Source organism: Passer montanus, unplaced genomic scaffold (assembly GCF_014805655.1).
Source record: "Passer montanus isolate IOZ18808 unplaced genomic scaffold, ASM1480565v1 scaffold5, whole genome shotgun sequence".
Lineage (NCBI taxonomy): Eukaryota > Metazoa > Chordata > Aves > Passeriformes > Passeridae > Passer > Passer montanus.
This window is the reverse complement of record NW_024369929.1, coordinates 9063623-9087073: the sequence shown is the minus strand read 5'-3', so window position 1 is coordinate 9087073 and position 23451 is coordinate 9063623. Positions and strand designations below refer to the sequence as shown.

Genomic DNA, 23451 nt, shown 5'->3' with positions numbered 1-23451 from the left:
GCAATTAGTGCAGTCCTGCCGTAATTTGCAAAGAAAATGCAAAAGAACCTGTCCTTTAAATTTTAGGTGTGAGAATAGTTAGAATCAGCTTCTTCTTTGCTTGAGCAAGGTCTTAATGTGGTAAACTGATGAGAGCATATTTGCTAACAGAGTTAGCAAATGTTTGTTACCAGCAAATGTTTCTTACAATGTTTATTACCAGAATCTGTTACTAGGTGAGCCCTACAGACCCTGCTGGATGTGAAATTCCAGCAGGAAGGAGAGTGTACTTTTCCATTACTTATAAAATGGATGGTAACAATTTAGTTGGTACTAAAGTGACAGCTGCCATATCTCATCCAAATTTATTACATTGAGATCTCACCAGACAACGACTCATGCAGAACATTTTATTTATTGATTAGAAGTTGCAAATATTTAGTCAGTCTTGGCAGCTAGGAACAATACTTGGGAGGCAGCAGGTGGTAATACAATCAAGTTGACTTGCTCTTTGCATAAATCCAGGCTAGAAATACAAAATGGACTTTATGTGTACCACAACAGTGATAACAGGAAAAAAAAATTTCTATTTTCTTCAGCAATTATTTCATTCTCTTACACTCAAACAGTTTATATCCATTCAAGGAAGATTAATCTTTTACAGTCTGCACCCTTGTCTTCTTCTCCCTTTTAAAGCTGAAGTACTTTTGCAAACATTTGGTGCAGGGCATGCACAGCAAAGCACAAGTTAAGTAGATACTCAAGGCCTTATATTTGCTTAACTCTAGCTCTCCACTGTGAGAGAGAGAAGTGACTAAACACATGCAAAACTCTTTGAATAATTAAGGTCCTGTGCCACTGACCATACATCCAAAGCCTTTTTGATTCTATGGATGCTTTCTAAAGAGCTGCCTTGAGATGAGAAGATTGTGCAGAAATCAGTAAGTGGGAAAATGGAATAGACATTTTCCACTTCCCTCCCACGTCAGCAATCACAGGGAAGGAGAGAGGCTAAAGGCACCAAGAAACATACACAGGGCTATTTTCCAGGCATCTGGGATGCTCTTCCTGTGTAGAAAGCGTGGAATATTCCATAAAAGAAAACCAATTAATATTTTAGCATACAAGTATGGCTCGAGGCAGAGTTAATTATGTTAGTATACACACAATTGCCTTCCACTGGTGATTGAATAAAGGCAAATTAAAAGCAGAACAAATCTAAGCATATAAAAAGACAATTCAGTTCCCATTCTCTTTAGCTATATGAAAGAAGCAGTTTGTTTATGTTGTGAATACGCCAAGGCCAGTGAAAATCAGATTATTTAGTCATGCCCTGGAATCCACTGAAAGGCATGACCTTGCTCAGAGGAGCCCCAGGACCTCTTGCACCCTCCTGTCATCTGCTCCAAATGCTGGAGCTTCAGAGGGAAACCTGCAAATGAAGCTGTGTTTCAAACTATTAGTTTGATTTCAGTATTTTTCTACTGGCAAAATGTTAGCTTTCTCTGGGCTGGCTGGAGTTCAGTATCACAATTTAAGATACTCTGTTTTTTGGCTGCTACTAATGAAATACAAACAACTTCTCCTGATACATATCTGTGGCTAGGTTTTCTGCATTTAGAACAGAATTTAGAACGTACTGGCAAGATGCACTCTCACAATGTCAGCTAAGGTCTTAGCACTTCCCTGCCAACATTTTCCAGTGAGGGACAGCTCCAAAGTGTGTGTATCCCTCACAGAGTTTTGCTGATGGTGATGGCCAATTCTTTAAAGCAATAAAAAGCACTTCTTTTGAGGATCCTGTGGCATTTCCATTGAAAACCTGGAGAAACACCCTGTTGAGCTGGAATGCTCAGTGTAGCTCAAACAGTCTAGAGGTATGGTTTTGGCCTTTGGAGTCAGATGTTGTGATACACCTGTCTGTGATATAAATATTTTTAACCCCATGATCCCCAGTTGATCCAGTGAGTAAGCTGGCAGGGAAGCACATTCAAGGAGCACTGTGGTGAGGGGCATTAGAGAGAATTGAGGCATTCCTCAGGAAACATCTTACTGCGAGTTCTGCTGGCACAAAGGAGAGCAGGTGCACACAGAGTTACCCTGGCCACTCTAAACACAACAAGCTTTCCCTCTGGGGTGGCACAGATTCCACAAAACTGCACATCCCAGAGTCTCAGAGATCTCCAGCTTAGCTTTGCAGGTGTGGTGTGGTAGCAGCAAGATTGATGCAGCAGCATGGACACACTCAGCTCTTATTTATTCAGCTGAATCAAGTGTTTCCCTACTTGCTTGTGATCCATTTCCACATCTCTCATGCTTTAAGGCTCATGATGGAATAAACCCCACATTCCACACTCAGAGCATAAACACAGAAACAATTTCAGGAGGTGCTGAGTGCATTTTCATACACAAAGAGCTCATGGAAATGGAGCAGAAGGGAGTTTACCTCGGAGGGCAGTCCTCTTTGTTGCAGGGCTGGTAAACAATCCCTGGTTTTTGCAGCCCTCTGCATTGGGACTCATTTACTTTCTGTTTCTCTGTGTTCATGCACTGCAGGCTCCTGGAGCGGGTTCCTGAATGCCCACAGGTGGCAGAGCAAGGACTCCACTCTGCATATTCCCAGGTGTAACCTAAGAAATACAATTGGAAGCAGTGTGAGAGAGGCACTGTACATTGGAACTGTGTCACACTTTGATTGATTTGGCAGCACACTCTGTAGGCTGGATAGACACCACATCCTCTGCACAAAATATTTCAGCACTGTGAAAAGGGACCATGGGCCAAAGTTGAATTTAGTTCTGCTCAGCTTCCCCTCAAGTTCAGCCCTTACCTATGAGCATGAAGCCCTGTAGAAGACAAATGAGATCAGCACATGAAGGGCAGAACCTGGCTCACAGTAGGAACTGATGAGCTTCCTTTAAAACTTTCATAACATTTTTATACAATGAGCATTATAAAGAGGAAATTGTAAATCAGGCTCTCTAGGTTTCCTGCTGTTCTACAGCAAGTTTGTCCTGAACAAAACTCATCTTACTCCAGACACCTCACATAATTTTAGGATTTAAGAAAATCCTGTACTAAACTACAGAGAAGTATTTAATGTAAAAATAATTTGCCACTGAGGCATCTGGCAAGATGAAAAAGGAATTTGTTCTAAAGAGCGTTTTATATTAAAAACCGATCACCTCTAACAATTACTACCTTTATATTTAGTCAAAATTCCACACTTACCCCTTCCTCCACAATTTTTTTTGACACTTGGTAAAAGATGAAGTACTATGCAATGTTGACAGATTTTTATGTGATCACAGAAGGAGTCAGGTTTTTCTATAATAACCAAGAATAATTGATAGCTACCAGCTGTGTCCACAGACTCACTCTTGCAGCACATAATGAATTCTTTAACTTATTGTTTTTCAATGTTTCCTTATTACTTCTGGATTTCTTAAAATAATACAAAAGGGCCTTTTTCAAAGTAGAAATAGTTAAATTTACTGACTGCAGCTATGATTGAGAGACTGTATAGTTTGTTTAACTAGGATGACACTGCTCAGAAGTGCCCTCAAAATGCCTACTGTGCAAAAACCACCAAGGGGGTTTTACAGCCTCACAAACGCATGGGTATGGCAGTGATGAAACATTTACTTAAGTGTCAATCACAGCTAAAGCTCAGAACTAGAAAATTGAATCACCCCAAAATACTGCCCAACCTGACTGGAGAGGGCAACCAAAAGCCAGTCCAATCACTGGCAGAAATTCTAACTGTAATGAGATAATGAGATCTAGATTAGGAACTAGGGCTGGACCTAGTTGTTGAAAAATTCTATTAGGGTGTTTTCTGATTTACATTTGATTTTTAAAAGTAAATATTTTGATCATATATGTGTCTCAGTAAGATTCCTTTGCAAATATAATTTCCTTCATAACCTCAGGCACTCCAGAACCCATGAACAGTCATTGAGAGCATCCTCATAGAGAGCACAGGGGATCTGATCCTACTGCTCGAGGCCATGGCACATCAGCCATAAGCCAAATCAAACTGATATGTGAAGTGATAAAACATATAGCAAAGGTTACAGTAGATTATGTTGAGGAACCTTACAAGACACTCTTGAGAATTTGACATGGAAATCTGTGAGCGTGCAGTGTGCTCTGGTATATTGATGTGATTTAGGGTGTCTGCAGTAAGATCACTGCCATATTAATTGTGATGATCCTGGAATATGTCAATTACATTAAAATTATTTCTATTATCATGAAAGTATTTCCAACGTTGACCCCAAAGTCAGTTTTGTTTCAGTTTGGTGGGCTACCATGGAGAAGTTTGTTGAAGGGGAAGTTGATAAAACCTGTCTGATTTAAAACTGTTTAAGCAAAGACACATTCTCTCAGATTCTCAGACACACAGGCAAGCGGAAAGAACTCTCACAGGATATTTGGATACACATTAATTACCATATCCAACTCTGAGTATGGGCATTGTCTACTGGCTTAAATAAGACCATACCCATACATGAAGTAATGTATTGCTGAATTACTTTCAACAGAGAAAAGGAGGTTAATTATCAGGAAAGTCTTTACAGAGCAAAAGAAATTTTAAAATTCAAGAATGTGTCATATAATTTTCAACAAACCTTCCTTCTTGACATTTACCCAAACTGACATTAGTTTTGCACTAGCTGAAGTCCGACATTGGAATTGTCCAGCAAATTGACCAGAGTTGGTGTTCACCTCTAGGATACGACCCCCAACCAGGGTTCTGTATTCCAGGGTCTGAACTTCCTCAACTGGGCTGTCTCCAAAGAGCCACTGGACTGTATTCCTGTGACTGGGCAGCACTGGGCAACCTAAAAATCAAAAACAATTTAGCAGTAGGGACTTTAGCAAAGTCAGTAGCATTTTAGCAAACATTGAAACTTTTGTGAACAAGTATGTACAAATGAGTGACTCTGCATAAAGGACATTACCATTCTAAATAAAAACAAGAATGTGCATAAATCCACTGAAGCCCAAGCTAGGGCCCAAAATCCTGACTGGCCCTTGAGGGGTATGAGCTCTGTAAGCCCATCTGTACTTACCACACTTCTCCATCATTTCCCTTTCAGTAGGTCCTTATAAACTTAACTTCTATAGGAACAAAATGTAAGGGGGGAGTAATGATTTAAAGGAACAAAAATTTCATCCCAGACTCTACAATATGCAAATAGGTCTGCAATTAAAGACCTTCTATCTGTTTGGGAAAGGAGTCATAAATGCATTAAATGAAATTCCTGCATTTTCTCTCCACAGGGCACAGACAGGGATGGAAACAAAGGCATTCATTTAGACAGGAAAAAACCACAAAGAGAGCCCAGCTGAATCCCTTCCATTTTTTCAAGTGAAGCTCAAAGAGTAATTGCATGGCTTTAGGGTCAGGGTGATTCACCTCACAATGTTTTAAGGAAAGGTAATTTTTGAAAGGCTGAATAAAAAAAAATAATCTTAATCTAAGGCCTCCTCACTGGTAACTGAGAGCTGAGCTAGAGTTAAGAAATCCAGGTGACCACCAAACCTGGACTCTTGGGAATTGCACCCACTTTTTTTCCATGAGGTCCCCTTTATTTTAATAAAATAAATAAATAATATTAATGAAAAAGCAGTAAAGACAACACACCTATCCTTAGTGGATCTCCAGGTGCCACAGTGACATTTGTACCAATCCCAGATGCCATCAGGACACGCTTCCTTCTGCTTCCCTTCAATAACTGAGTGTTATTCTCTGTAAGTCTTTGTTCTGTAACACAGTGCATAAAATATCTTCTGAGCAAGAATTAAATCATGATGCCAAAAATATTTCATACCAAAATACCCAGCATGCTAGTTATGAAGCAGAAAGATAATAGCAGTTTGGAATTCTTTAGGATCAACTTCATCTATGCAGTTAAATTATCAGCCTAAGAAATAAACTACATGTGTACAGGGAAACAAAAATTATTTATGTTTGTGCAAGTTTCTGAATAATTCAATAAATCCATACATTTATTGAATTTGTTAGAAAAACAAGCCTGTAACAGTGTAAAAACAAGACTTACAGGATGTATTTCCTGTTTTTCATTACAACATTATTTATTATTTCATTGTATGCAAAAATTGTAAGAAAAATAATTCTCTCAGTGGAATCTGGCCAATTCCTCTGTTCCATTAGGTAGAAGTATGACAAAATGTTATAATAGAAAAAAGAACATCTTTTAAAATCTCATTATGCATAGAGATAGCATAATGAATGTAGAGTGAAATGCCCATCACTATAGCAACTCCTCCTTTTTCTCATATGCTGGCAGAATAACTGCCGAAAATGTGGGCAATCTGTCAGTAACACACAGTTCTTACCACTTAGTCAACATTTCTGTTTTAATGAATGTACATAACATCTACATCTCTCCTTCCAGAAGGGTTTAAATCTTTTGCTATATTCTAACTTCTCTGGGTCATTTTACATTGGCTCAACATTTTTCCTCATGTGTGATTTCTGTACAAAGCCTCCTGCCTGTCTGTAAACACCAGGACAAAAAAAGTCTCCACAAAACCACAGTGAGGCCAGTTCCACAGGCTAAGGACTGGTTGCCTTGTCAGCCCTTAGGGAGTTTTATTGGAAAGGCTGCACAGATTTTGTGCTACTGCTGGACACCCCCTGATCAGGCAAGCAAGTCCTGTAGCCAAGCCAAAAATCTGATGGCATGTTTCAGACAACACTGAGCCACTGCAATCTGTAAGTCCTGACAGCAGAAGTCCTCCCATTTCTCTGCAGTCTTGCACAGCCAAAAACTTGCAGAATTTGGCCCTCTCCTATCCACCCCAGATTTAGTTAAACAAATGTCACATCACCAGGAATTGAAACAAAATTTTGACTCTTGTGAGCAATATTCCAGTCACATCTTTATATTAATATTCCTCTCTGGAACATCCAAAGTTTTGATGCACTCCAGGAAAACTGAAAGCAGGAAGGCAGCTTCAGTCTACACTCATCCTCACACAGAGGTTCCTATTCTGTCTCTAGAACGTTCTCTGCAGCCAGCAGTCCCAAACATCCACAATCTGCCCTAGGAGCATGCCCAAGGAAGGGATCTTGGTAGCAGGACTGGTACAGGGAGCTGTGCTGCACTTTGCACAGCAGAGGGGTGGGACAGCTCATCTCTAGAGCCAACTGATCCAATGATTGCAGTGATTCACAAGGCATGACTGCATTATACAGAATTGCATTATTAATCTATTTACAATAGAGGTATTTACATGGAGTTTTTGCTTTACATTTTCTATTCTGGGAGTTCAGGGCTCATAATCAGATTTTTTTTCTTTTCCACTCCCCTTTTATTAGCCTCTATAATTAAAAAAAATGAACACCAAACCCCAAAACCAGCCTTTGCTTTCATTTTCCTGCATTTCCCTGAAGATTTTCTGAATACTCAAGCCCTCCCTGTGTCTCTAGTTAGAAGCACTGGTTCACTGTAACATGACTGTGGATTTAGTTCCTAATGTGTCAGGTGGTTTAAGGCTGATTATTTGTCACCTGGAAGCAAGAAGATGGAACAACCTTGAGGTGACAAGTCAAACCATCTGTACCTAGATCCACATTACAGGAAACACAAAATACAGAACAGATCCAAGGGAGTCAGATGCAATCAAAAATTTCAAACTTCCAATAAATATGCCCCCAACTATTTTATGGTTAAACTTTGATTATAAATTGGCTGATTTTTGTTATCAGTAAGGAATTCTCATTTAGCACTTACCAGTTACGTGGAGAACAGATGCAGCCTCAGCTTTTCCGAGAGCATTAGCTGCTCTGCAAGTGTATGTTCCTGCATCTCGGTGGGAAACATTCCTCAGAAATAAAGAGCCATTCAAAACCAAGGAAGAATTGATTTGTAAAACATCCTTCTTCTTCAGCCATGTTACATTTGGTTTGGGAATGCCTTTAAAATTAAAATAATTAAAACAATTATTGTGAGAGATAAGCCATAAAGTTTGTGTTGCTAATTGCTGCCATAGCATTCAAGAATCCTGAGTTGCTTTATCATTTCAGAGATTGTGAAAACCGAAATACCAACACTGCAGTAAAAAAAGCATTTCTCACACTCACAAGAAGACATCTCAGTTGTGAGTCCTATTAATAATTCAGCATCCCACTAAAAATAAAGCTCAAAGGTGAAATACTGCAAGCCCAGCTCAAGGACAGCTTTACAGACTGCTACCAGTCCTACAAAAGCAATGTGCTCACATATCTCACTGAAAGATGTGACACCATTAAACCCAGTCAGGACCAGCTGATGGAAAGATCTGCACAGTGCCTTCTCATTCAGCCTGCCTCCCACAAGGAAGGACGGAAGATTGAATTTTTTATCAAAAATTAGGAAAAAAATTGGGGTAACAATATTTGTCTTGAAGAAAAAAATAGATTGGAAAGTACATGTGGCAAATTTATTCCAAAACACTTGTGACAACTTCTCCAAGTTGTAGATGTGATCTGAACAGCTTGTAATGACAGAGGGTGAAGGGAAGGGAAGAGAAAGAGCTATTAATAATGAAAAGAGGGTTTCTCTTGCTAAGCAATCTCAGTTACTGTGGTACAGAAGCCAAAGGTCTATCATCATTGCTGCTATAGTGCTTGAACTCTGAGAGCCTCAGTTCTTGCAGATAACATGTCATTTTCAATTTCAATCAATACATTACTTTGAGTGTTTATTTTTAATGAAATTATTTTTCCACTGGCACACTACCAGTGGGAAGACTTCAACTGTTTTATTTTCCTCAAACACTCGCCTTAATAAAGAGATTTTGCAAGTTGGCAAATCAGGCACCTCATTGATGTGCTCTGGTTGAGCTGCTGCAGCAGAAATGCTCTTTCCAAGTTCCAGAATCCTGGGGAGGCCACTGGGTAAGCTGGCACATGTGGCACACTGAGCAGCCACAGACATGAACAAAAGTGTGGGGATGGCACAAGTCTCAGATGAAAAAAGTCCCTCACCTGAACCCTTTTTTTTCACTAAACAAATTGGTCAGTGCTCACTGAAGACTCCCCAGCTAGGTTCTGCTGCAGGAGCTGACCCGAATGTGGGACATTTGGAAGCTGCAGCCATGCTGAATGCTAATTCAGCCTCCTCTCCTCACAGATCATTGTGCAGTATTACTTTACAGATGATGTCTTCATGATGTGGAATGGCCTTTAGGAACAACTTTAACATTTCAATCACTGGCTTAGCACTTCCAATGCACACCTCAAGTTTTTCCTTTGCTGTAATAGGAACCAGACATATTTTTTGGAACCTGCAATTTCACTGAAGGAAAAAGCTCCCCCCGCCATTTTGTCTAGAAAGGCAGTGAAGAGTAATCACAGATTTTATTCTAGACAATTTAGCAGCTGTTCCATGCTTTTAAACTCATGCAGAATTGTGTTTTACTGAATAAAGCTGATTAAAACAAGATCTGCAGAGTGCACAGTGGTCAGAAAATCAGGTCGTCTTTCAAGTTGCTAGAAGAAGCTTTATGCCACTTTGAAAAATCCATCTGGAATTAGGATGAGGTCTTGCTTTAAGGGTCTTTTTTCCATTTTACCCAGATTTCTGGCTGAAGTGTATAATTCTCAGACATTTTTCCTTTACAGTGTACTTTCCACAGCCATTCAGGCATATATACTTACTCTGCAGATGGGCTGAGGAGGTGGTGTGAGGATCTGAGCTGTTTTACTCTAAGGCCTAGAGGTTTGCAGCCACACTACCCCCACTGGCACCAAAACCCAGCAGGCCAGGCAGAGCCAAAAAGAAGCCAGAAGCAGCACAGCTGAGATGGGACTGAAGTAAAAAGGTTTAAAGTCAAATTCCTCAAAACACAAAAACGTTTGGAATGATTCAAATTTAAACTTTTAACCTGAGCCTCTATCAAACATCAGTGCAGTATCACCTCATGATAGTCCTCCCTCTGCTCTCATGACAGCATTCAGACATGTAGCTCATTCCCGGGATTTAACTAAAGTCAAATATTTTTCTTCCAAACGGTTTATATCCTAGAGCTGTCCCAGAAAAATTGCCATGTCTCTATTCTTCTATGTGTGCCTCGTTCAGAGACATGTAGAGCCTTTTAAAATGTGAACTGGAGTTCAGTTTGCAGAAGACATCTGCAGAATAGCTTTGCCACTCATTTTAAGTTCAAAACTGGGTATCTGTCACACACCTTAAACTCAAGTTATAGCAAATGATTCCTCTTTCTTTCTCCAAAGAGCTGTATTTGTTTCTCTTTAGGGAAAACAAGTGAGTAATACCACACACACAAGTAAATCAGGCCATTACTCAAGTGAATAATGTGAGCACACAAACATAAATTGTAGGTCTGAGGAGAAGTGCAGACAGAGCCCTGCACCACAGGCCAGCAGCCAGTCCAGCTGTCATGCACCAGGAATCCACCCAAGCCATCCTAGGGGTGCTGGCAGTAAGAGATAAAGAGTGTGTGAGGGGAATCCATGGAAAACAAGCAGTTAAATAGATCACTTTAAAAGCACCACTGCTGTTTTCCAGCAGCTGATGTTACATGGATACTCTCGGGGTGCACCCATTAAAGGGAGCTGTTTGAACTCAAAACAGCAGTGGGAATAATCACAACACCCCTGCAGTGTATTTTACCCCAAACTATCAAGGAGTAAGACTTTTATATAGGAGTTAATTATTGTTATGTGAACTGTGTGCTGAGCTCCTCTGAGCTGGCCTCTTCACAATCATTTTGAGGACCCTTCAAGATTTTGCACTTCATGGTTCCATTTCTTTTCCCACCTCTGTATTACATGGAAACCAATTCACTATCTGAGAGTGAGACTGGGAAATATTGGACTATGTGCTTAAGAAGAACTGGTATTTGTAATCAAGCTCCTTCTCTGACCTCTTCACTGGCTTTTGGTTAGGATGCCATTAACAGCATCAAGGCAAACACTCAGACTGAGTTCTGAGCTAAGAGAAAAAAAAGATTGCTTTAGAGAGTTCAGAGACCTATTATAGACTGGAGTAGAGCATGAAGAGAGGAGAAAAGAAGAGAGGAGGACTCTGCAGCCAGGACACAGCCCTATGCCAGAAATCAGGGCCTCTAACCCTGCCTTTCAGGGGAACCAAAACTGTGATAAAATGCTTTCAGAGTTGGGCATCCAGAGAGACACAGTAGAGAAACCACTCAGAAAAAAGGCTGATATCTCCTAATAGACACCCTAGAAACAGATTAAAGAAATAAAGCTGGAGGAAAAGATATCCCTATAGTCCAGCTCCTTCACATTCTTGGGCAAAGCAGTACAAGCATTTCAAGCTTTTCTGGACAGCTTCACTTTATCTGTATGTTCCTTTGGCCAGTGAAAAAATCCTTTTCTGCTGTACGTCTCATGAGAGAAAGAGTTCTTGTTTATATTTTCATTTCTGGAATTCCTATCAGGAGAAACTCCTGCTATTAGAGGACACTTAGGAAAACTAGTTTTAGGTGTGCATTTACTTTTTTGTTTAGGAGTACCTTGCATAAAACTCCATCTCATAGCCCATCACAACCCCAGCATGCAGTCAGCTTTAGCACATTTCAGGTGCAAAACCTTCATTGTTCAGATTTTCAGTGCTTCTTCTTTAGAAATTAAACTCCATTTTTACTGCTCCTGAGATAAGATTTCCCTTCCCTACTGGTGTGCAGCGTTGCACACTGAGCTGTCTCAGCTAGGAGCTCTTGGGAAAGAGGAGGCAAAGTACACAATTCCCACATTCATCTTGTAACAAGGCTCTTCCAGTTGCACTGTGAAAAGCACCAATTTTCCTACACAGAAACTGCAGGACAGAGTTCAAGCATACCATCAAAATCAAGAAAAAGTTCTTTTTTTTTCCTAGGCAAGTAGTTGAGGCCTAAAACCTTTGGGTAAAATGTCCTTTAGAAATCATATAAATAAAAACCTAAGAGTTCTAAGCAGTTTTCTCATCCAAGTAGAAATGAAACTAGCAAAAATAAGCCAAAACCAAGTTGCTTTTTTTCCCCCTTCCCTTAAAGGGGCTGAAATTCTTCAGCTTTGGGACATATTTGTAGGACTTCATGGAGGACTTTGTCATGTGCACAAGGTTGAATTTTACTGCAGATGCTTGACTCTCACTCACTTAAAGATTGATTTACAGAGGGACTTTAAATAAACAAAAATAACTTCCACACTGTCTTCAGGAGCTTTTTTTCATTACAGAATTGTAGCAAGAACACTGACAAGCTGAATAGTTCCTGGTTTGATCCCCAGAGAGTACAAAAAGGGGAAGGAGGAAGAGGGAAGAGATGGCCTGTAGCCACCTTTATTTCCTTCCTACCCCATCTCCATGCAGATGCAGCTGAGGATGAGCCCAAAGACTCAACTCCCCCAAACTGCCAAAGGCTCAGAATTCCCGAGTGCAGTAAAGATCCCAGGGATTCAAATGGGAGATCCATCACTGGATCCAGAGACTAGCAATTATATCCTACCGCTCCAAGTCAGGAAATCACTAAGGCATGAGACTAAATCCATCCCTATCAGGGAATACAATTAAACACATACTTAAAATTCAGGATGGCGGTAATTGTCCTTCATGAACAAAGATGCATTCCTGAACTCAGGCCTTCTTAGTTTTAGAAAAACCTTGAAAATGCAAATCTTACTCTTGCAACGGATCTAAATCCTCTTAAAAAGTTCTTCTATAGACCTAAGTGGCTATAAAACTTTAAAATTAGTTTAATCTATTTTTCTGACCTCAAACACAGGTTATTTTCCACTAGCACTGGAGCAGCTCTACAATACTCAATGTTCCATGAAAAAAGTCATTTTCCACCATGAGTGGCCCTGGGACAGCAAATGTTATGGAAAAAAACTCTATCTCCGGATGGGACTGCAAAACACGTGTTTAAAAAAAGAGAAAAAAAGGAATCTGCACTATAGGGTGCCCTTAAAATATTCAGTGTTCAAAAACAAATTTCCTCCAACCTTGAAAGCCCTGTGAAATATTACACACCATAAAAACCTTGGCCTACTAACTACCTGCTCTAAAACACTGGATACGTCTTCAGAAATTTCCCCCCCAGCTATGTAGAATCTCATAAAGTATGCTGAGTTTCCCATTCAAGAGCAAGGCAGAACTGTGCTGGCACAAAGCACATTTTGCTGCACTTCACTAGAACTTTACCTTATTTCAGAGGCTAAATTTGCATGTCTGCCTTTCAGCCGAAACAAATCTGGGTCAGCTATACCCACACAATAAATGTCACCTGATTACTATTTACCCACGGACACCTTCAGTGCACTGAGCATAACCTACACAGCAATTGATTCCACTGCTACACCTTCGTATTTTCTCCAGCAGAATTCTCAAACTGCCTTTATATTCATCTGAATTATGCTTGGGCAATCAACTTCCAGTGAACCCTAAAAAGCCTAAACCTGCTGCTACTGAAATTACCTGTATGAATCTTGCCAGCTTCACCAGGAATAAACCAGCATGGGACATTTTGGCACTCAGTGTTACCCCCAGCCTGCCCTCTGGCACTGCCCCTTCTCTGGCAATCTTTCAAAGCCTTACCCCTCCTGCTTCCTACCAGCCATGCAGCAGCCTCTCTTCCTAGGTGGTAGCAGCATCTGACAGGATTTAGGTATTCTTACCAACATCTGGTGACCTCCTTAGAGGGGTTCCCAAAGCAAGACCCCTTCCCACCCCACTCTTGCCATGGCTCTGTCAGGTTCTATTTAGCTCTCTGGTTGTCAAAGAGAACTTAATCTTTTTTCCAGCTGCAGAAGTTTAAGGCTAATATTTTTCAAAATCAGGCATTTAAAATAAGGCAACTCTATTTAGCAACTAATGACTGCTAGAGTGAATTCTGCAGTGAACCCCCAACAAAGACTCGGTTGGTGTGCATTAGGACAATTCCACAATTCAGCACTGTTACAGAGACTGGTTTACCCAGCTGGTGTAATTATATAATTATACTTTCACTTCACTGAATAACAGTGCTGCATCACCAGGGATCACACTTTATCATCATTCAACATCATAGATACATACACATGGACTTCTAAATGGAAAATTAATAAAAATGTAATTTTATCAGAAATCAAAGCACTATACAAGAATTGCTACCCTTAGTTAGACCTGAAGTCCACTTAACTCTGCATTTTTTGTCTAACAATGGGCACCTGGGGATGTGTAGGTAGGCAGAGTACAAAAATCATGTCACTTATTGAACAACACTTACTCAACACACCCTCCAGAAGTAGCCCTTAGATCATGCCTGTTTCCTCTACTGCTCTTCTCTCTACCTCTTCCTGCTCTACTGTATCATTTTTAAGATGAGGTCAGCAAGTTGCAAACAGGATTCACCACAGCTTTAAAGAATGGCCCATTTATATTTTCTATTATTTCATCCATTCCTCTGCCATTAGTTTTGGTTTGGACAGCACCCAGCAGGCGTGCTGGTGTTCCATGGAGCTGAGAACCATCACTGCACAGACCTTTCTCTGACTTCCTTCTCTTCAGGGACAGCCACATGCACTTGTCTGCCTTCAAGGTTATTTGTTCTACATGTACATTTATTCTGCAAATATCAGCTTTTAACATCCTTTGAGCTCATCTAGGTTTTAAATGTTACTTGTGGGATCATCCTGCTGCAGCTCTTTGCAGGGAGTTTTAGATACAATAGCCTTTATAAATCTTTACTCTTCATAGTTTTAGTCAACTAACTGATCCTTCTGAGAACTTTTATAAAAATGTTGAGCATCAAAGATCCCAAAACAGCCTTTGGGGCACCCTACACTCTCTTCACTGAAAATTTAACCACTTCTCAGTCATTTAAGCAGGTGTTAACCACTGAGGCAACCTCTTCCTTTTCATAATTAGAATTGGTTAAACTTGGCCTAGGCAACTTCTCAACAACTTTTTGCAGACTGAAGTAGGAAGTATTTGACATTTTACCTTGCTCTAACAGTCCACCTTAACCCTTCCTGAACTAGAAATTTAAAGGAAAATTATTTTCAAATTATCAAAGCTGTGAGAGGGGAAAAAAAACTGCTGAAAACAATTTCAATTTATGGATTTCCCCCACCTCCCTGAGGCTCTATCTGCCTCAGAAAGTAGTGGAAGGCATCAGGAATGTGTTCTTATAGAGACCTGGTAGGTACCAAGGTCGCAAAAGACACCCAGTGTGTGTTTGATGAGGGTTGCTTTGGACTATGAAGTCAACCTTGTCTGGACCCTCAGCCCATACTGCCCATAATACTGGCAAAGTATGAGGTACAGTCCCCAGGCACACCCTTCAGTTTAGTTATATCCAAAGGGATTCAGTTTTCATGTTCCCAGACTGTTACCAGACACAAAGGAAAACACAATTAAGCTTTTGAATATCTTTCAGTTCTTCCTGCTTAAGCCTGATCCCAACAAAAACTCTAATGAAGAAACACTTACTGTAAAAAGCATAAGAATAAAAGATTTTCCTTCTATTGTACTAATTATAAATACTGTCTTTCCTTTGTCATAAAATAAATCTGGACACTTTTGTCATAAAAAAAATCTGGAAACTTTTGAAATCTATTATTGATATTCTCTAGAACATACAGAAAAACCTAAAATAAATTAGGAGCCAAAATCCTATGTATTAAACTTCTATATTTCTTCACTGATGTCTTCTAAAGGGGTTAAGCATAGAAGACAAAGAACAGCATCACAGTTACATTTGGAATAGTGTGGGTAAATGAAGCAACAGATGGAAAATCAAAATCTTGATTTTTCTGGACCTGTTTCAAGTTCCAACACTGACAGCAAGTACTTGGTCCACCTTTGTGAAAATTCTGTGCAAAAAGATACAACAGGCTTTGTGTGTTTCTCACAATTTTTTATCAGTATGTTATTATTAGAGAGCCAAAATGTATTCATAGGAATGCAGCATTTGGATGAAGGTGCAGATTCTGCTTTTCAAGGCCTGTGTGCCAAGATATTTCAGAGCTGCAAAGAGAAGTGTAAACAACCCCAGCTCAGTGTGTGTCACTTCCCTGCTCTCACCAGCAAGCGGCAGACAATGCACATTTTATTCGTCTTTCCACTCTTCCTTCTATTCTACTTCAACTTAGAACTTTCAAAGTTTTTGTAATAAATGGAGTCTGACAGTTTTAGTTTATTTTAGCAATAATCACAAGAAGTTTTTTTCTGCAAATGCAATAAATGTTATCCAAGAGCAATTTGGAGCAATCAGTATTGATATTTATACCATGTGTGTTGATTGAAAAGCTCTTGGCTGTAAGAATGGAATATGAATCTACTCAGAATTTATGAATATCTTCTAACATATGCTCGTGTGGGAGCTATAAAAGTGAGTTTATTATAATTAGTGGAAAAATAGTCTTGTTATAAACTAAAAAGAGAAAAGAGAAACCATCAGTTTGTACAGTTCAGCTAACTTTTCTTATTCTGTTCTTTGATGCTCTTCTGTTCACTAGAACACACTGGTCTTCAGAAATTCAAAGAGCTCTTTCTAATCTCAATATGATTTTTGGAGTGTGAGAGAAAGGATTTCAAAAGGATGAAAGAACCAAATTAGCAACAACGATAAAGGAAAAAATATTTGTACCCAAATGGCCAATACTGCATAAAAGATTAAAGTTTATATCTTCAATAGGTCAGTTTCTTTGTAGAAGAAACTATGGATTGAAAAACTCTTAAAATGTCCTTTAGGTTGTTCATTCTACAGAAAAAAAACCCCTCAGAGGTCACTGCAGCCAAGAAATTTAAAAGTAATAATTCTACTACTGACATGGCACTAATAATCTCATGCACACAGACAGTTTATTCATTAGATGGTTCTTCTTGTGGAGAACGATTTTGGGGGCTAGCAGGAGTCCCAAAGACCAGATGTGACAGCAGTGAGAAATCTGCCTGAGTAACGTCTGTGTGAAAGATGTCCACAGAATGTCTGTGTGATCCTGAATAAACTCCTGGCAGAACACGGAGAACACAAAGGCTCATCCTGTGATGTTTCACTCAGTTTCACTCCCAGGGCAAACCCATCCTCTGCAGAGCAGGCAGGAGGAAGGGCAGCGAGGAAGAGGTGCTGCAGATCCAGCCAAGGTGTCCCTGACTCTACAAGAAGGACTCTCTTATCATTGCTTTTGCAGGTCTGATCATTCACATCATCTTTTATCAGCATTCACAATGAAGTTCTCATCCTCCTACACTGCAAATGGACACATTTTTTGGGTCCCACCCATCAGACAAACGTATCAGCATAAGGTGCTATTAAATTCAATCTTCTGAAGTCAGTGGTTTATTACTTTCCATTAAGGAAAGAAGAACAGGAAAACTCTGCTTACATCATTGCAAAAGTTTTTCTGCTTCTAGACTTGGTGACATTTTAAGACATGCAAGCTCTATTTTATTCACAAACAGTAATACTTACTTCCTTGGCAGTGACAGGAAATAAAGCAATTAGATAAATCATTTTCTAAGTCAACACTGGTGTCTCAGCATAACTAAAGTTTGGCTCACCAATATATACAATTCTAAAGCATTTGGAAATCTACAGTCCCATGTGAAAATATTAATTTATATTTAAATTGCTAACTGCTTACCCATCCTAACAATATTAATATTAACAGTGTGACATGAACTCTCTGCTGAATTTGAGATGTAGGTCAGTTATACACAGAGTTGCCAAACTATAGTTGGAAAATATTACTTCATCAAAGAATTAGCCTTGGTACAACGGTGAATAGCAGAGCCACATGTCCTAATATATGTCAGCCTGGCGCCACTATTGTATGCAGAGCTATTTGCATATATATATTTCTATCACTACCCTGCTTCAGTATCAACACCCTCTGATATGCATTTCCCAGCACATAAATGTGAGCAGCACACTGGCTGCTCTGAGGTCGTTCTTTGCACTCACTTGCAACGCTCGTGGTTATTTGCACTTTCACACATCATCTTCACAAAAGGCTGAGCTCAGCTTATTAAATGTTTGACAGAATATTGCTGCTGTGACTGAAATATTACACTTTAAACCTCACAGATAGCAATGGTGAGATTAAAAAGAAAATAGGTACCTTTCCAGCAAAGGGTTAGAAAGTAAAATGCAGCAGTGAACTGCTTAATGCTTGTTAATTCTGATTGATATTATTCTTCCTCCACAGATGTTGAGCTAGAAAATATCTGTAGTCTCTCATAGCTTGGCACTTTCCTTTGTTTCCTCACTGCAGCTGCAGACTGATGGATCTAAAAGGTGAGTTTACTTCACCAGCAGGTTTAAAGTTCTATTAGGCTACGGCTGGAGATTTCATTTTCAGTTTTAACAATAGTCTAGACAGATGTGCATCTCCAACAGGGATAAGGAAAGTTCTTTGATGAGCAAGTCAGCTGGCCATGCTCTATTGCAGCAAAATAGCCCCATATCCTGGTGGGCTTTAAGCTCTGTAGCAGCCCTAGACCACTTCTTGGAAAGAAAGCCCATTTTAGGGAAACCCTGAACATACAGATGTGTATGTAAATTGAAGTGACAGGAGAAAATAAATAAGATTGGTGCAGGTGACATGCCTAAAAAAAACCACTAATGATCAATGGTTTTCAGCCTTCACTGAAGGTAATTTATTTCAAGATAAAAGGTAAATTCCTGATTCCAACATTACAAGCAACACCAGTGCAGTTCTTACTTACCTTTCACTGGACATTCAATCAAAATATTTGCTCCAATTCTTGCCACGATTGTACCTCCAACAACTGTTGAGAAACTGCTGGCTTCCAGATTTGTCATATTTAACACAGAGGACAAGATGACAGGCATCTCTTTGAAATGAAAGGGATATTAAAGCTTTATTTAACTTTTAAACATAGACCTTGTATTTAAATTAATCGTGTTTGGAACAGAATTCAGTCTGCAAAGCAGCAGCCAGAAAAGACAGGTGCAACAGATACAGGCAGACTGAGTTCACACCTGCTGAGGTTTTAGAGCAACAAGACCATCTTACTGCTGCCTATTAAATCAGGCAGACTTTCATGGGCTGCCAATAAAAGAAACTAGTTCAATTGCAGTGAGTATGGGTGTTTATATGCATATATTTATACACACATATATGTCTATGTCTATGTGTATATATGTGTGTGTGTGTAAAAGCCTGGTTTTGTGGAATGCCACTGTTTTACCTGCACGCAACAGCAGTGATGTTTCCATGTCAAAACCAGAGTCATTAACAACCAGGCATCCATAGGTACCAAGATCCCTTTGAGTAGGATTCCGAATCTGCACTTTTCCAGTTGTGTCCAGGATCACCCTGCACAATAACCAAGGAAACACAAGGGTTACTACCCTGGGACAAACCCAGCTGAATCCCCTTGCAAGAGTTGCAGCAAAGCTCCTTTTTAGGAGTTTGCAGATGCAGAGCAGCACAGGCAGTCACAGCTCTGCCTCCTCTCTGGTGGCAGAAGGGGAGAGCTCAGGGATACACACAGAGAGGATTGTTCAGATCTTCTCCTGCAGGGCTGTGTCCTACTTGCAGCCCTTTGAAGGGCAGTGCATTTGCTACCACAAACCAGGATCCCCTGGGCACAAAAGTGTGAATAAATCAGAATACCACAATTAAAAGTATTAGGCTTGGCAAGAAATTGATCTCTCCAGAGCAAGCTTGGTTTTCAGCAGGATTGGGGAATTCACAAATCTATGGCCTGATCTGACTTTCAAATTACTATGGGGCTGGGGTTGTTGGGGCTTTTTAAAAATATCATCATTGAAGTTAAGTCTTCCACCAAAACCTCAGAGGTGTCTTGAGTACTTTGCCTGTCCTCTGAGGAGGATCACAGCTTGGGGAAGAGGATGAAAATAACAAATTTTCTCTTCTGTTACATTTCTCAGCACTAAGTTACATGGCTTGCCATACACTCAGCACATCCCAAAAACCTGCAGCTGGTGTTGTCCCACACTAAGTACATTTACATAATAGATTAACAAAAAATAATATAAAAAATGCCCGTGTCTCATCAAAACAAGCCACCTCATGCATGACTCTAGTACATCCTTCTTTACAAACCTGACAAAGACCACTTACCTCCTCACACTCTTTCAGATGCAATGCTATTAACATCACTTTTGGGTCCACATACATATATGTAGGATTGTGCATAAGAAACCTTACTGGGAAAAAATTAGGAAATAAAACCTACTCTGCTAATATATGCCTGAAGTGCAAGAATATCAGTCTGGGCTAAAATTAGGAAGCAAACATACTCGTGAATAAACAAAACACCATAATGTCCACAAAAACTGAAGTATAACTTGCTACAAATTAATGGAAAATTATGCACATTTCACAAAATAAACATAACTGGTGGGAGCTACATGATTCCAAAAACATTTTCAGTTTTTGAAATGGCTTAGTTTGGGTGTCTTTGCTTTAATTGATAGCCCTGCAGAAGTATATTTTTCTTGGCAGTGCATTTAATCAGTTAAATATGTTGAGAAATATCCAAGAGTGTCTTTATCATTTCAGAACCAGTTTTTTCATTACTCAAGAGCTAGCTATAATTCCAAGAGGTTCACACACAAAGTTAATGTTAATATTACCAGGTGAGCTTCTAATTTATCAGCACTGAAGTAGAAGTATTTGCTCAGTCTTGAGCAAATATCTGATTGTAACAGCTTGCTGTACTCATTTGTCAGCTCTCAAATGTGATGGTAATACAGGTTCTTTATTATTCTGAATTTCACTGTCCTCAACAGAAATATTTTGAAGTATTGAAAAACATCCATAAAAGCTCATATTTTTCTTTTTCAACTGAAGTTATGCAGCTCCAGTAATACTTAAATAGTGTGTTGAAGAATGGTTTGGGTACCATTTACATTTTCCCTTCTTAAAATGAGTAAGAGCTAAGACTTCTTTTCATCTATACCATGGCAGATGTTTTTAATGTGTTCCCACTGTATTTAGTATCTGAGTGAATCCAATAGCCTCTCTAATTTGAGGGTAAATCTGCTCTTTTTCTGACACAGCTGAAATGATTAAAGCAGAACAAAAAATACAGCCAGGACATCCAAAACACTTCACCTTATAAAAATAGTAAATCTTCCTACGTAGTACCCTGGAAATGGCCAAACACTTGGATGTCAGTGAAGCCAAACAACGTGACAGACACTTGAAAGAATAAAAATAAATAACTTAACTAGAAAGATGGAAGGCCCAGTGGCCATGCTTATCTCATTTTTACAACAGTATGCTCTAATATGGCACAGCAGGGTGGATTTTTTCCGTCGACAGCAACACAGTAAGTCATTCAAAAGTAAAAGAGAAGCTATTTACTTACTTTGCAGAGGCTTTTAATGTCTCGCCATCTTTTGTCCAAGTATATTTCACTTCACTCATACCAACTGTTTCACACAGTAGATTGACAGCATGAGTATTCTTGGTCAGAAAAACTGTATTTCCAATTCGTACTGTTACTGTTTTGTTGAAGGAAACTTGAGGAATTTCCTTTTGCCTCATAATAACTGGAACCTTCTGGTCAAACATTAACTTATCGACCGTTTTTGTGCTGAAGCGTTCGGATTCGTTTGGTGATTTGCTTGGGAGTTTCGAGGAAACTTTCTCATCCTGGGCCCCCTTCCATTTTTCAGCAGCTGGTTGTGGATGCCTGGATAATTCAGCAATCAACTGGTAGATGAGCTGGGATGCCAGGTCATCGCTGACTTCTCCAGTTTCAATGAGCTGGCTCATGTTGCTCATGAGCTCCTCGAACTGAGCGGTGTCCATGCTGTAGGCACCCTGGAGAACTGCAGCCTCCAGGCGCTTGTTCCTGAACTCTCGAGAGCTGAAGTCTTCTGCTGAATTGCTCCCGAAGCTCCCAAGGCTCCGCAGGAACGGCTGATCGCTGACTTGCCTGTCACCCAGGTAGAGCTCGTTCTTCTTGCTCCACATTTGCCACATTTTGCTCATCTTGTGCCACTTGGCCCCGAGGCTGTTGGCCTCGTTGTGATCTGGGTCTCTGGTCTGGCTGGGCTGCTTTGGAGGGGGCAGGGGCTCGATGAGCCTGTTGTCAGTCCCGATGAGCTTGAGCACAAAGGTTTCGTGTACAGAGCCTGCAATGCACCGGTACACGCCGATATCCGCAGCTTCCAGACAGTGGATTTTCAGCGAGCCTGACTTAGTGATGCCAAGCCTTTTGGAGTTTTGTAAGTGCTGTCCATCTTTCTCCCAGCGGATAAGGGACTTCTGGAACCTTCGCACGGGGCACTTAATTACCACAGATGTTTTTGGGAGTAAGTAGGCTCGGCTTCCTATGGTAAAATTAATGCGCTTCTCTGGCCGTGTCTGAATATAAACTCGGTGAATGCTGACAATCTGAGGTCCGTGGGCAGAAAACTTTGCTGGAAGCTTGGGCTTGATCTCTGCAAGAAAACAGTGTGTTGAAAAGCATCTAGTCATTGGCAGTCATGCTTACAAAATCTGTTTTTCACAGAATGCTTGAAAGAGCTTTCCCTGACTTTGTTCAAGTCAGACTGCAACACACAGAGCTTTTATCTGAGTCACAAAAATGCAGAAATATGAACAACATGAAACCATAACATTCCCTTGCTTTGGCCAAGAATTCTATTGCTTCTTACCCAAATCTAACAATGACAGGATATAGGCAACATATACCCATATGAAGGACATAGATAGTGCACACATATATGAAAGCATATGTACATATACTATATATTACTCCATATATATGTTCATATTCCAGTTATATTTCCTACTGCTGCCTCAGAAAGGCTAGGCATGATGGAAATGAAAAAACTGAATTAAAAAAATGTGAACACATTATCACTTTCCCCACATTTGAGCACTGTTGAGTGCAGAATGGCCTAAATAAAACAAAATCTATCCAAAATGTAAGGCTCCCCTTGACTCTTATTTAAAATGTTGGCTGGCTGTGCTGGTTGCCTGAGTCAAGCCAAACTGATAGCAGTGCAGGAGGTGAAAGAAACAGTCAGTGAAGACACAGCACATGCAACAGGCAAAGCCACCCTGTAATCACAGGCTGAGGGTAATTCATTAGGGTTGAAAGATAACTTGCTGACAGTGCTGTGCCAAGAAAGTAGGGAGGGAAGCGAGGAAAGAGAGAAATAAGGCAGAATTTTGAGAGGCTGAATAGAGTGATCAGATGAATTACAAAAGCAGGCAATAACAGCATAAAGCTTCATGCAGGCTGGGTATAGAGACAGTGGGTGTTACAAAGCTCCTCCTGCACTAAACTGCAGGCACCTGGATGCTGGAGGTTTCTAGAGATCTGCCTGGATGAGGATGCTGGAATGTTTCTAGGGATCTGCCAGGATGCAGATGCTGGAATGTTTCCAGGGATCTGCCAGGATGAGCACCACCACGGGCAGGCTTTCCCAGCAGAGCTGGGAGGCACAGGGCACTGCAGTGCTTGGGGTGCTGCTGTGCTGGCTCACGGCTGGCAG

The 23451-nt window shown here is 40.2% G+C and overlaps 1 protein-coding gene across 6 annotated transcripts in view; it reads right to left on the bottom strand.

Annotated features, from left to right (window-relative positions):
* ADAMTSL3 (ADAMTS like 3) overlaps positions 1–23451 on the bottom strand; it is a 172573-nt gene that overhangs the window by 4354 nt on the left and 144768 nt on the right. For all 6 annotated transcript variants that reach the window (XM_039722889.1, XM_039722891.1, XM_039722893.1 and 3 more), the window contains exons 21-27: positions 21309–22389; positions 19158–19285; positions 18672–18800; positions 7749–7931; positions 5633–5752; positions 4614–4826; positions 2426–2609 (exon numbers count right to left, since the gene is read on the bottom strand). In XM_039722889.1, the coding sequence (XP_039578823.1) occupies positions 2426–2609; positions 4614–4826; positions 5633–5752; positions 7749–7931; positions 18672–18800; positions 19158–19285; positions 21309–22389 (2038 nt within the window). The remainder of the gene's footprint in view (positions 1–2425; positions 2610–4613; positions 4827–5632; positions 5753–7748; positions 7932–18671; positions 18801–19157; positions 19286–21308; positions 22390–23451) is intronic.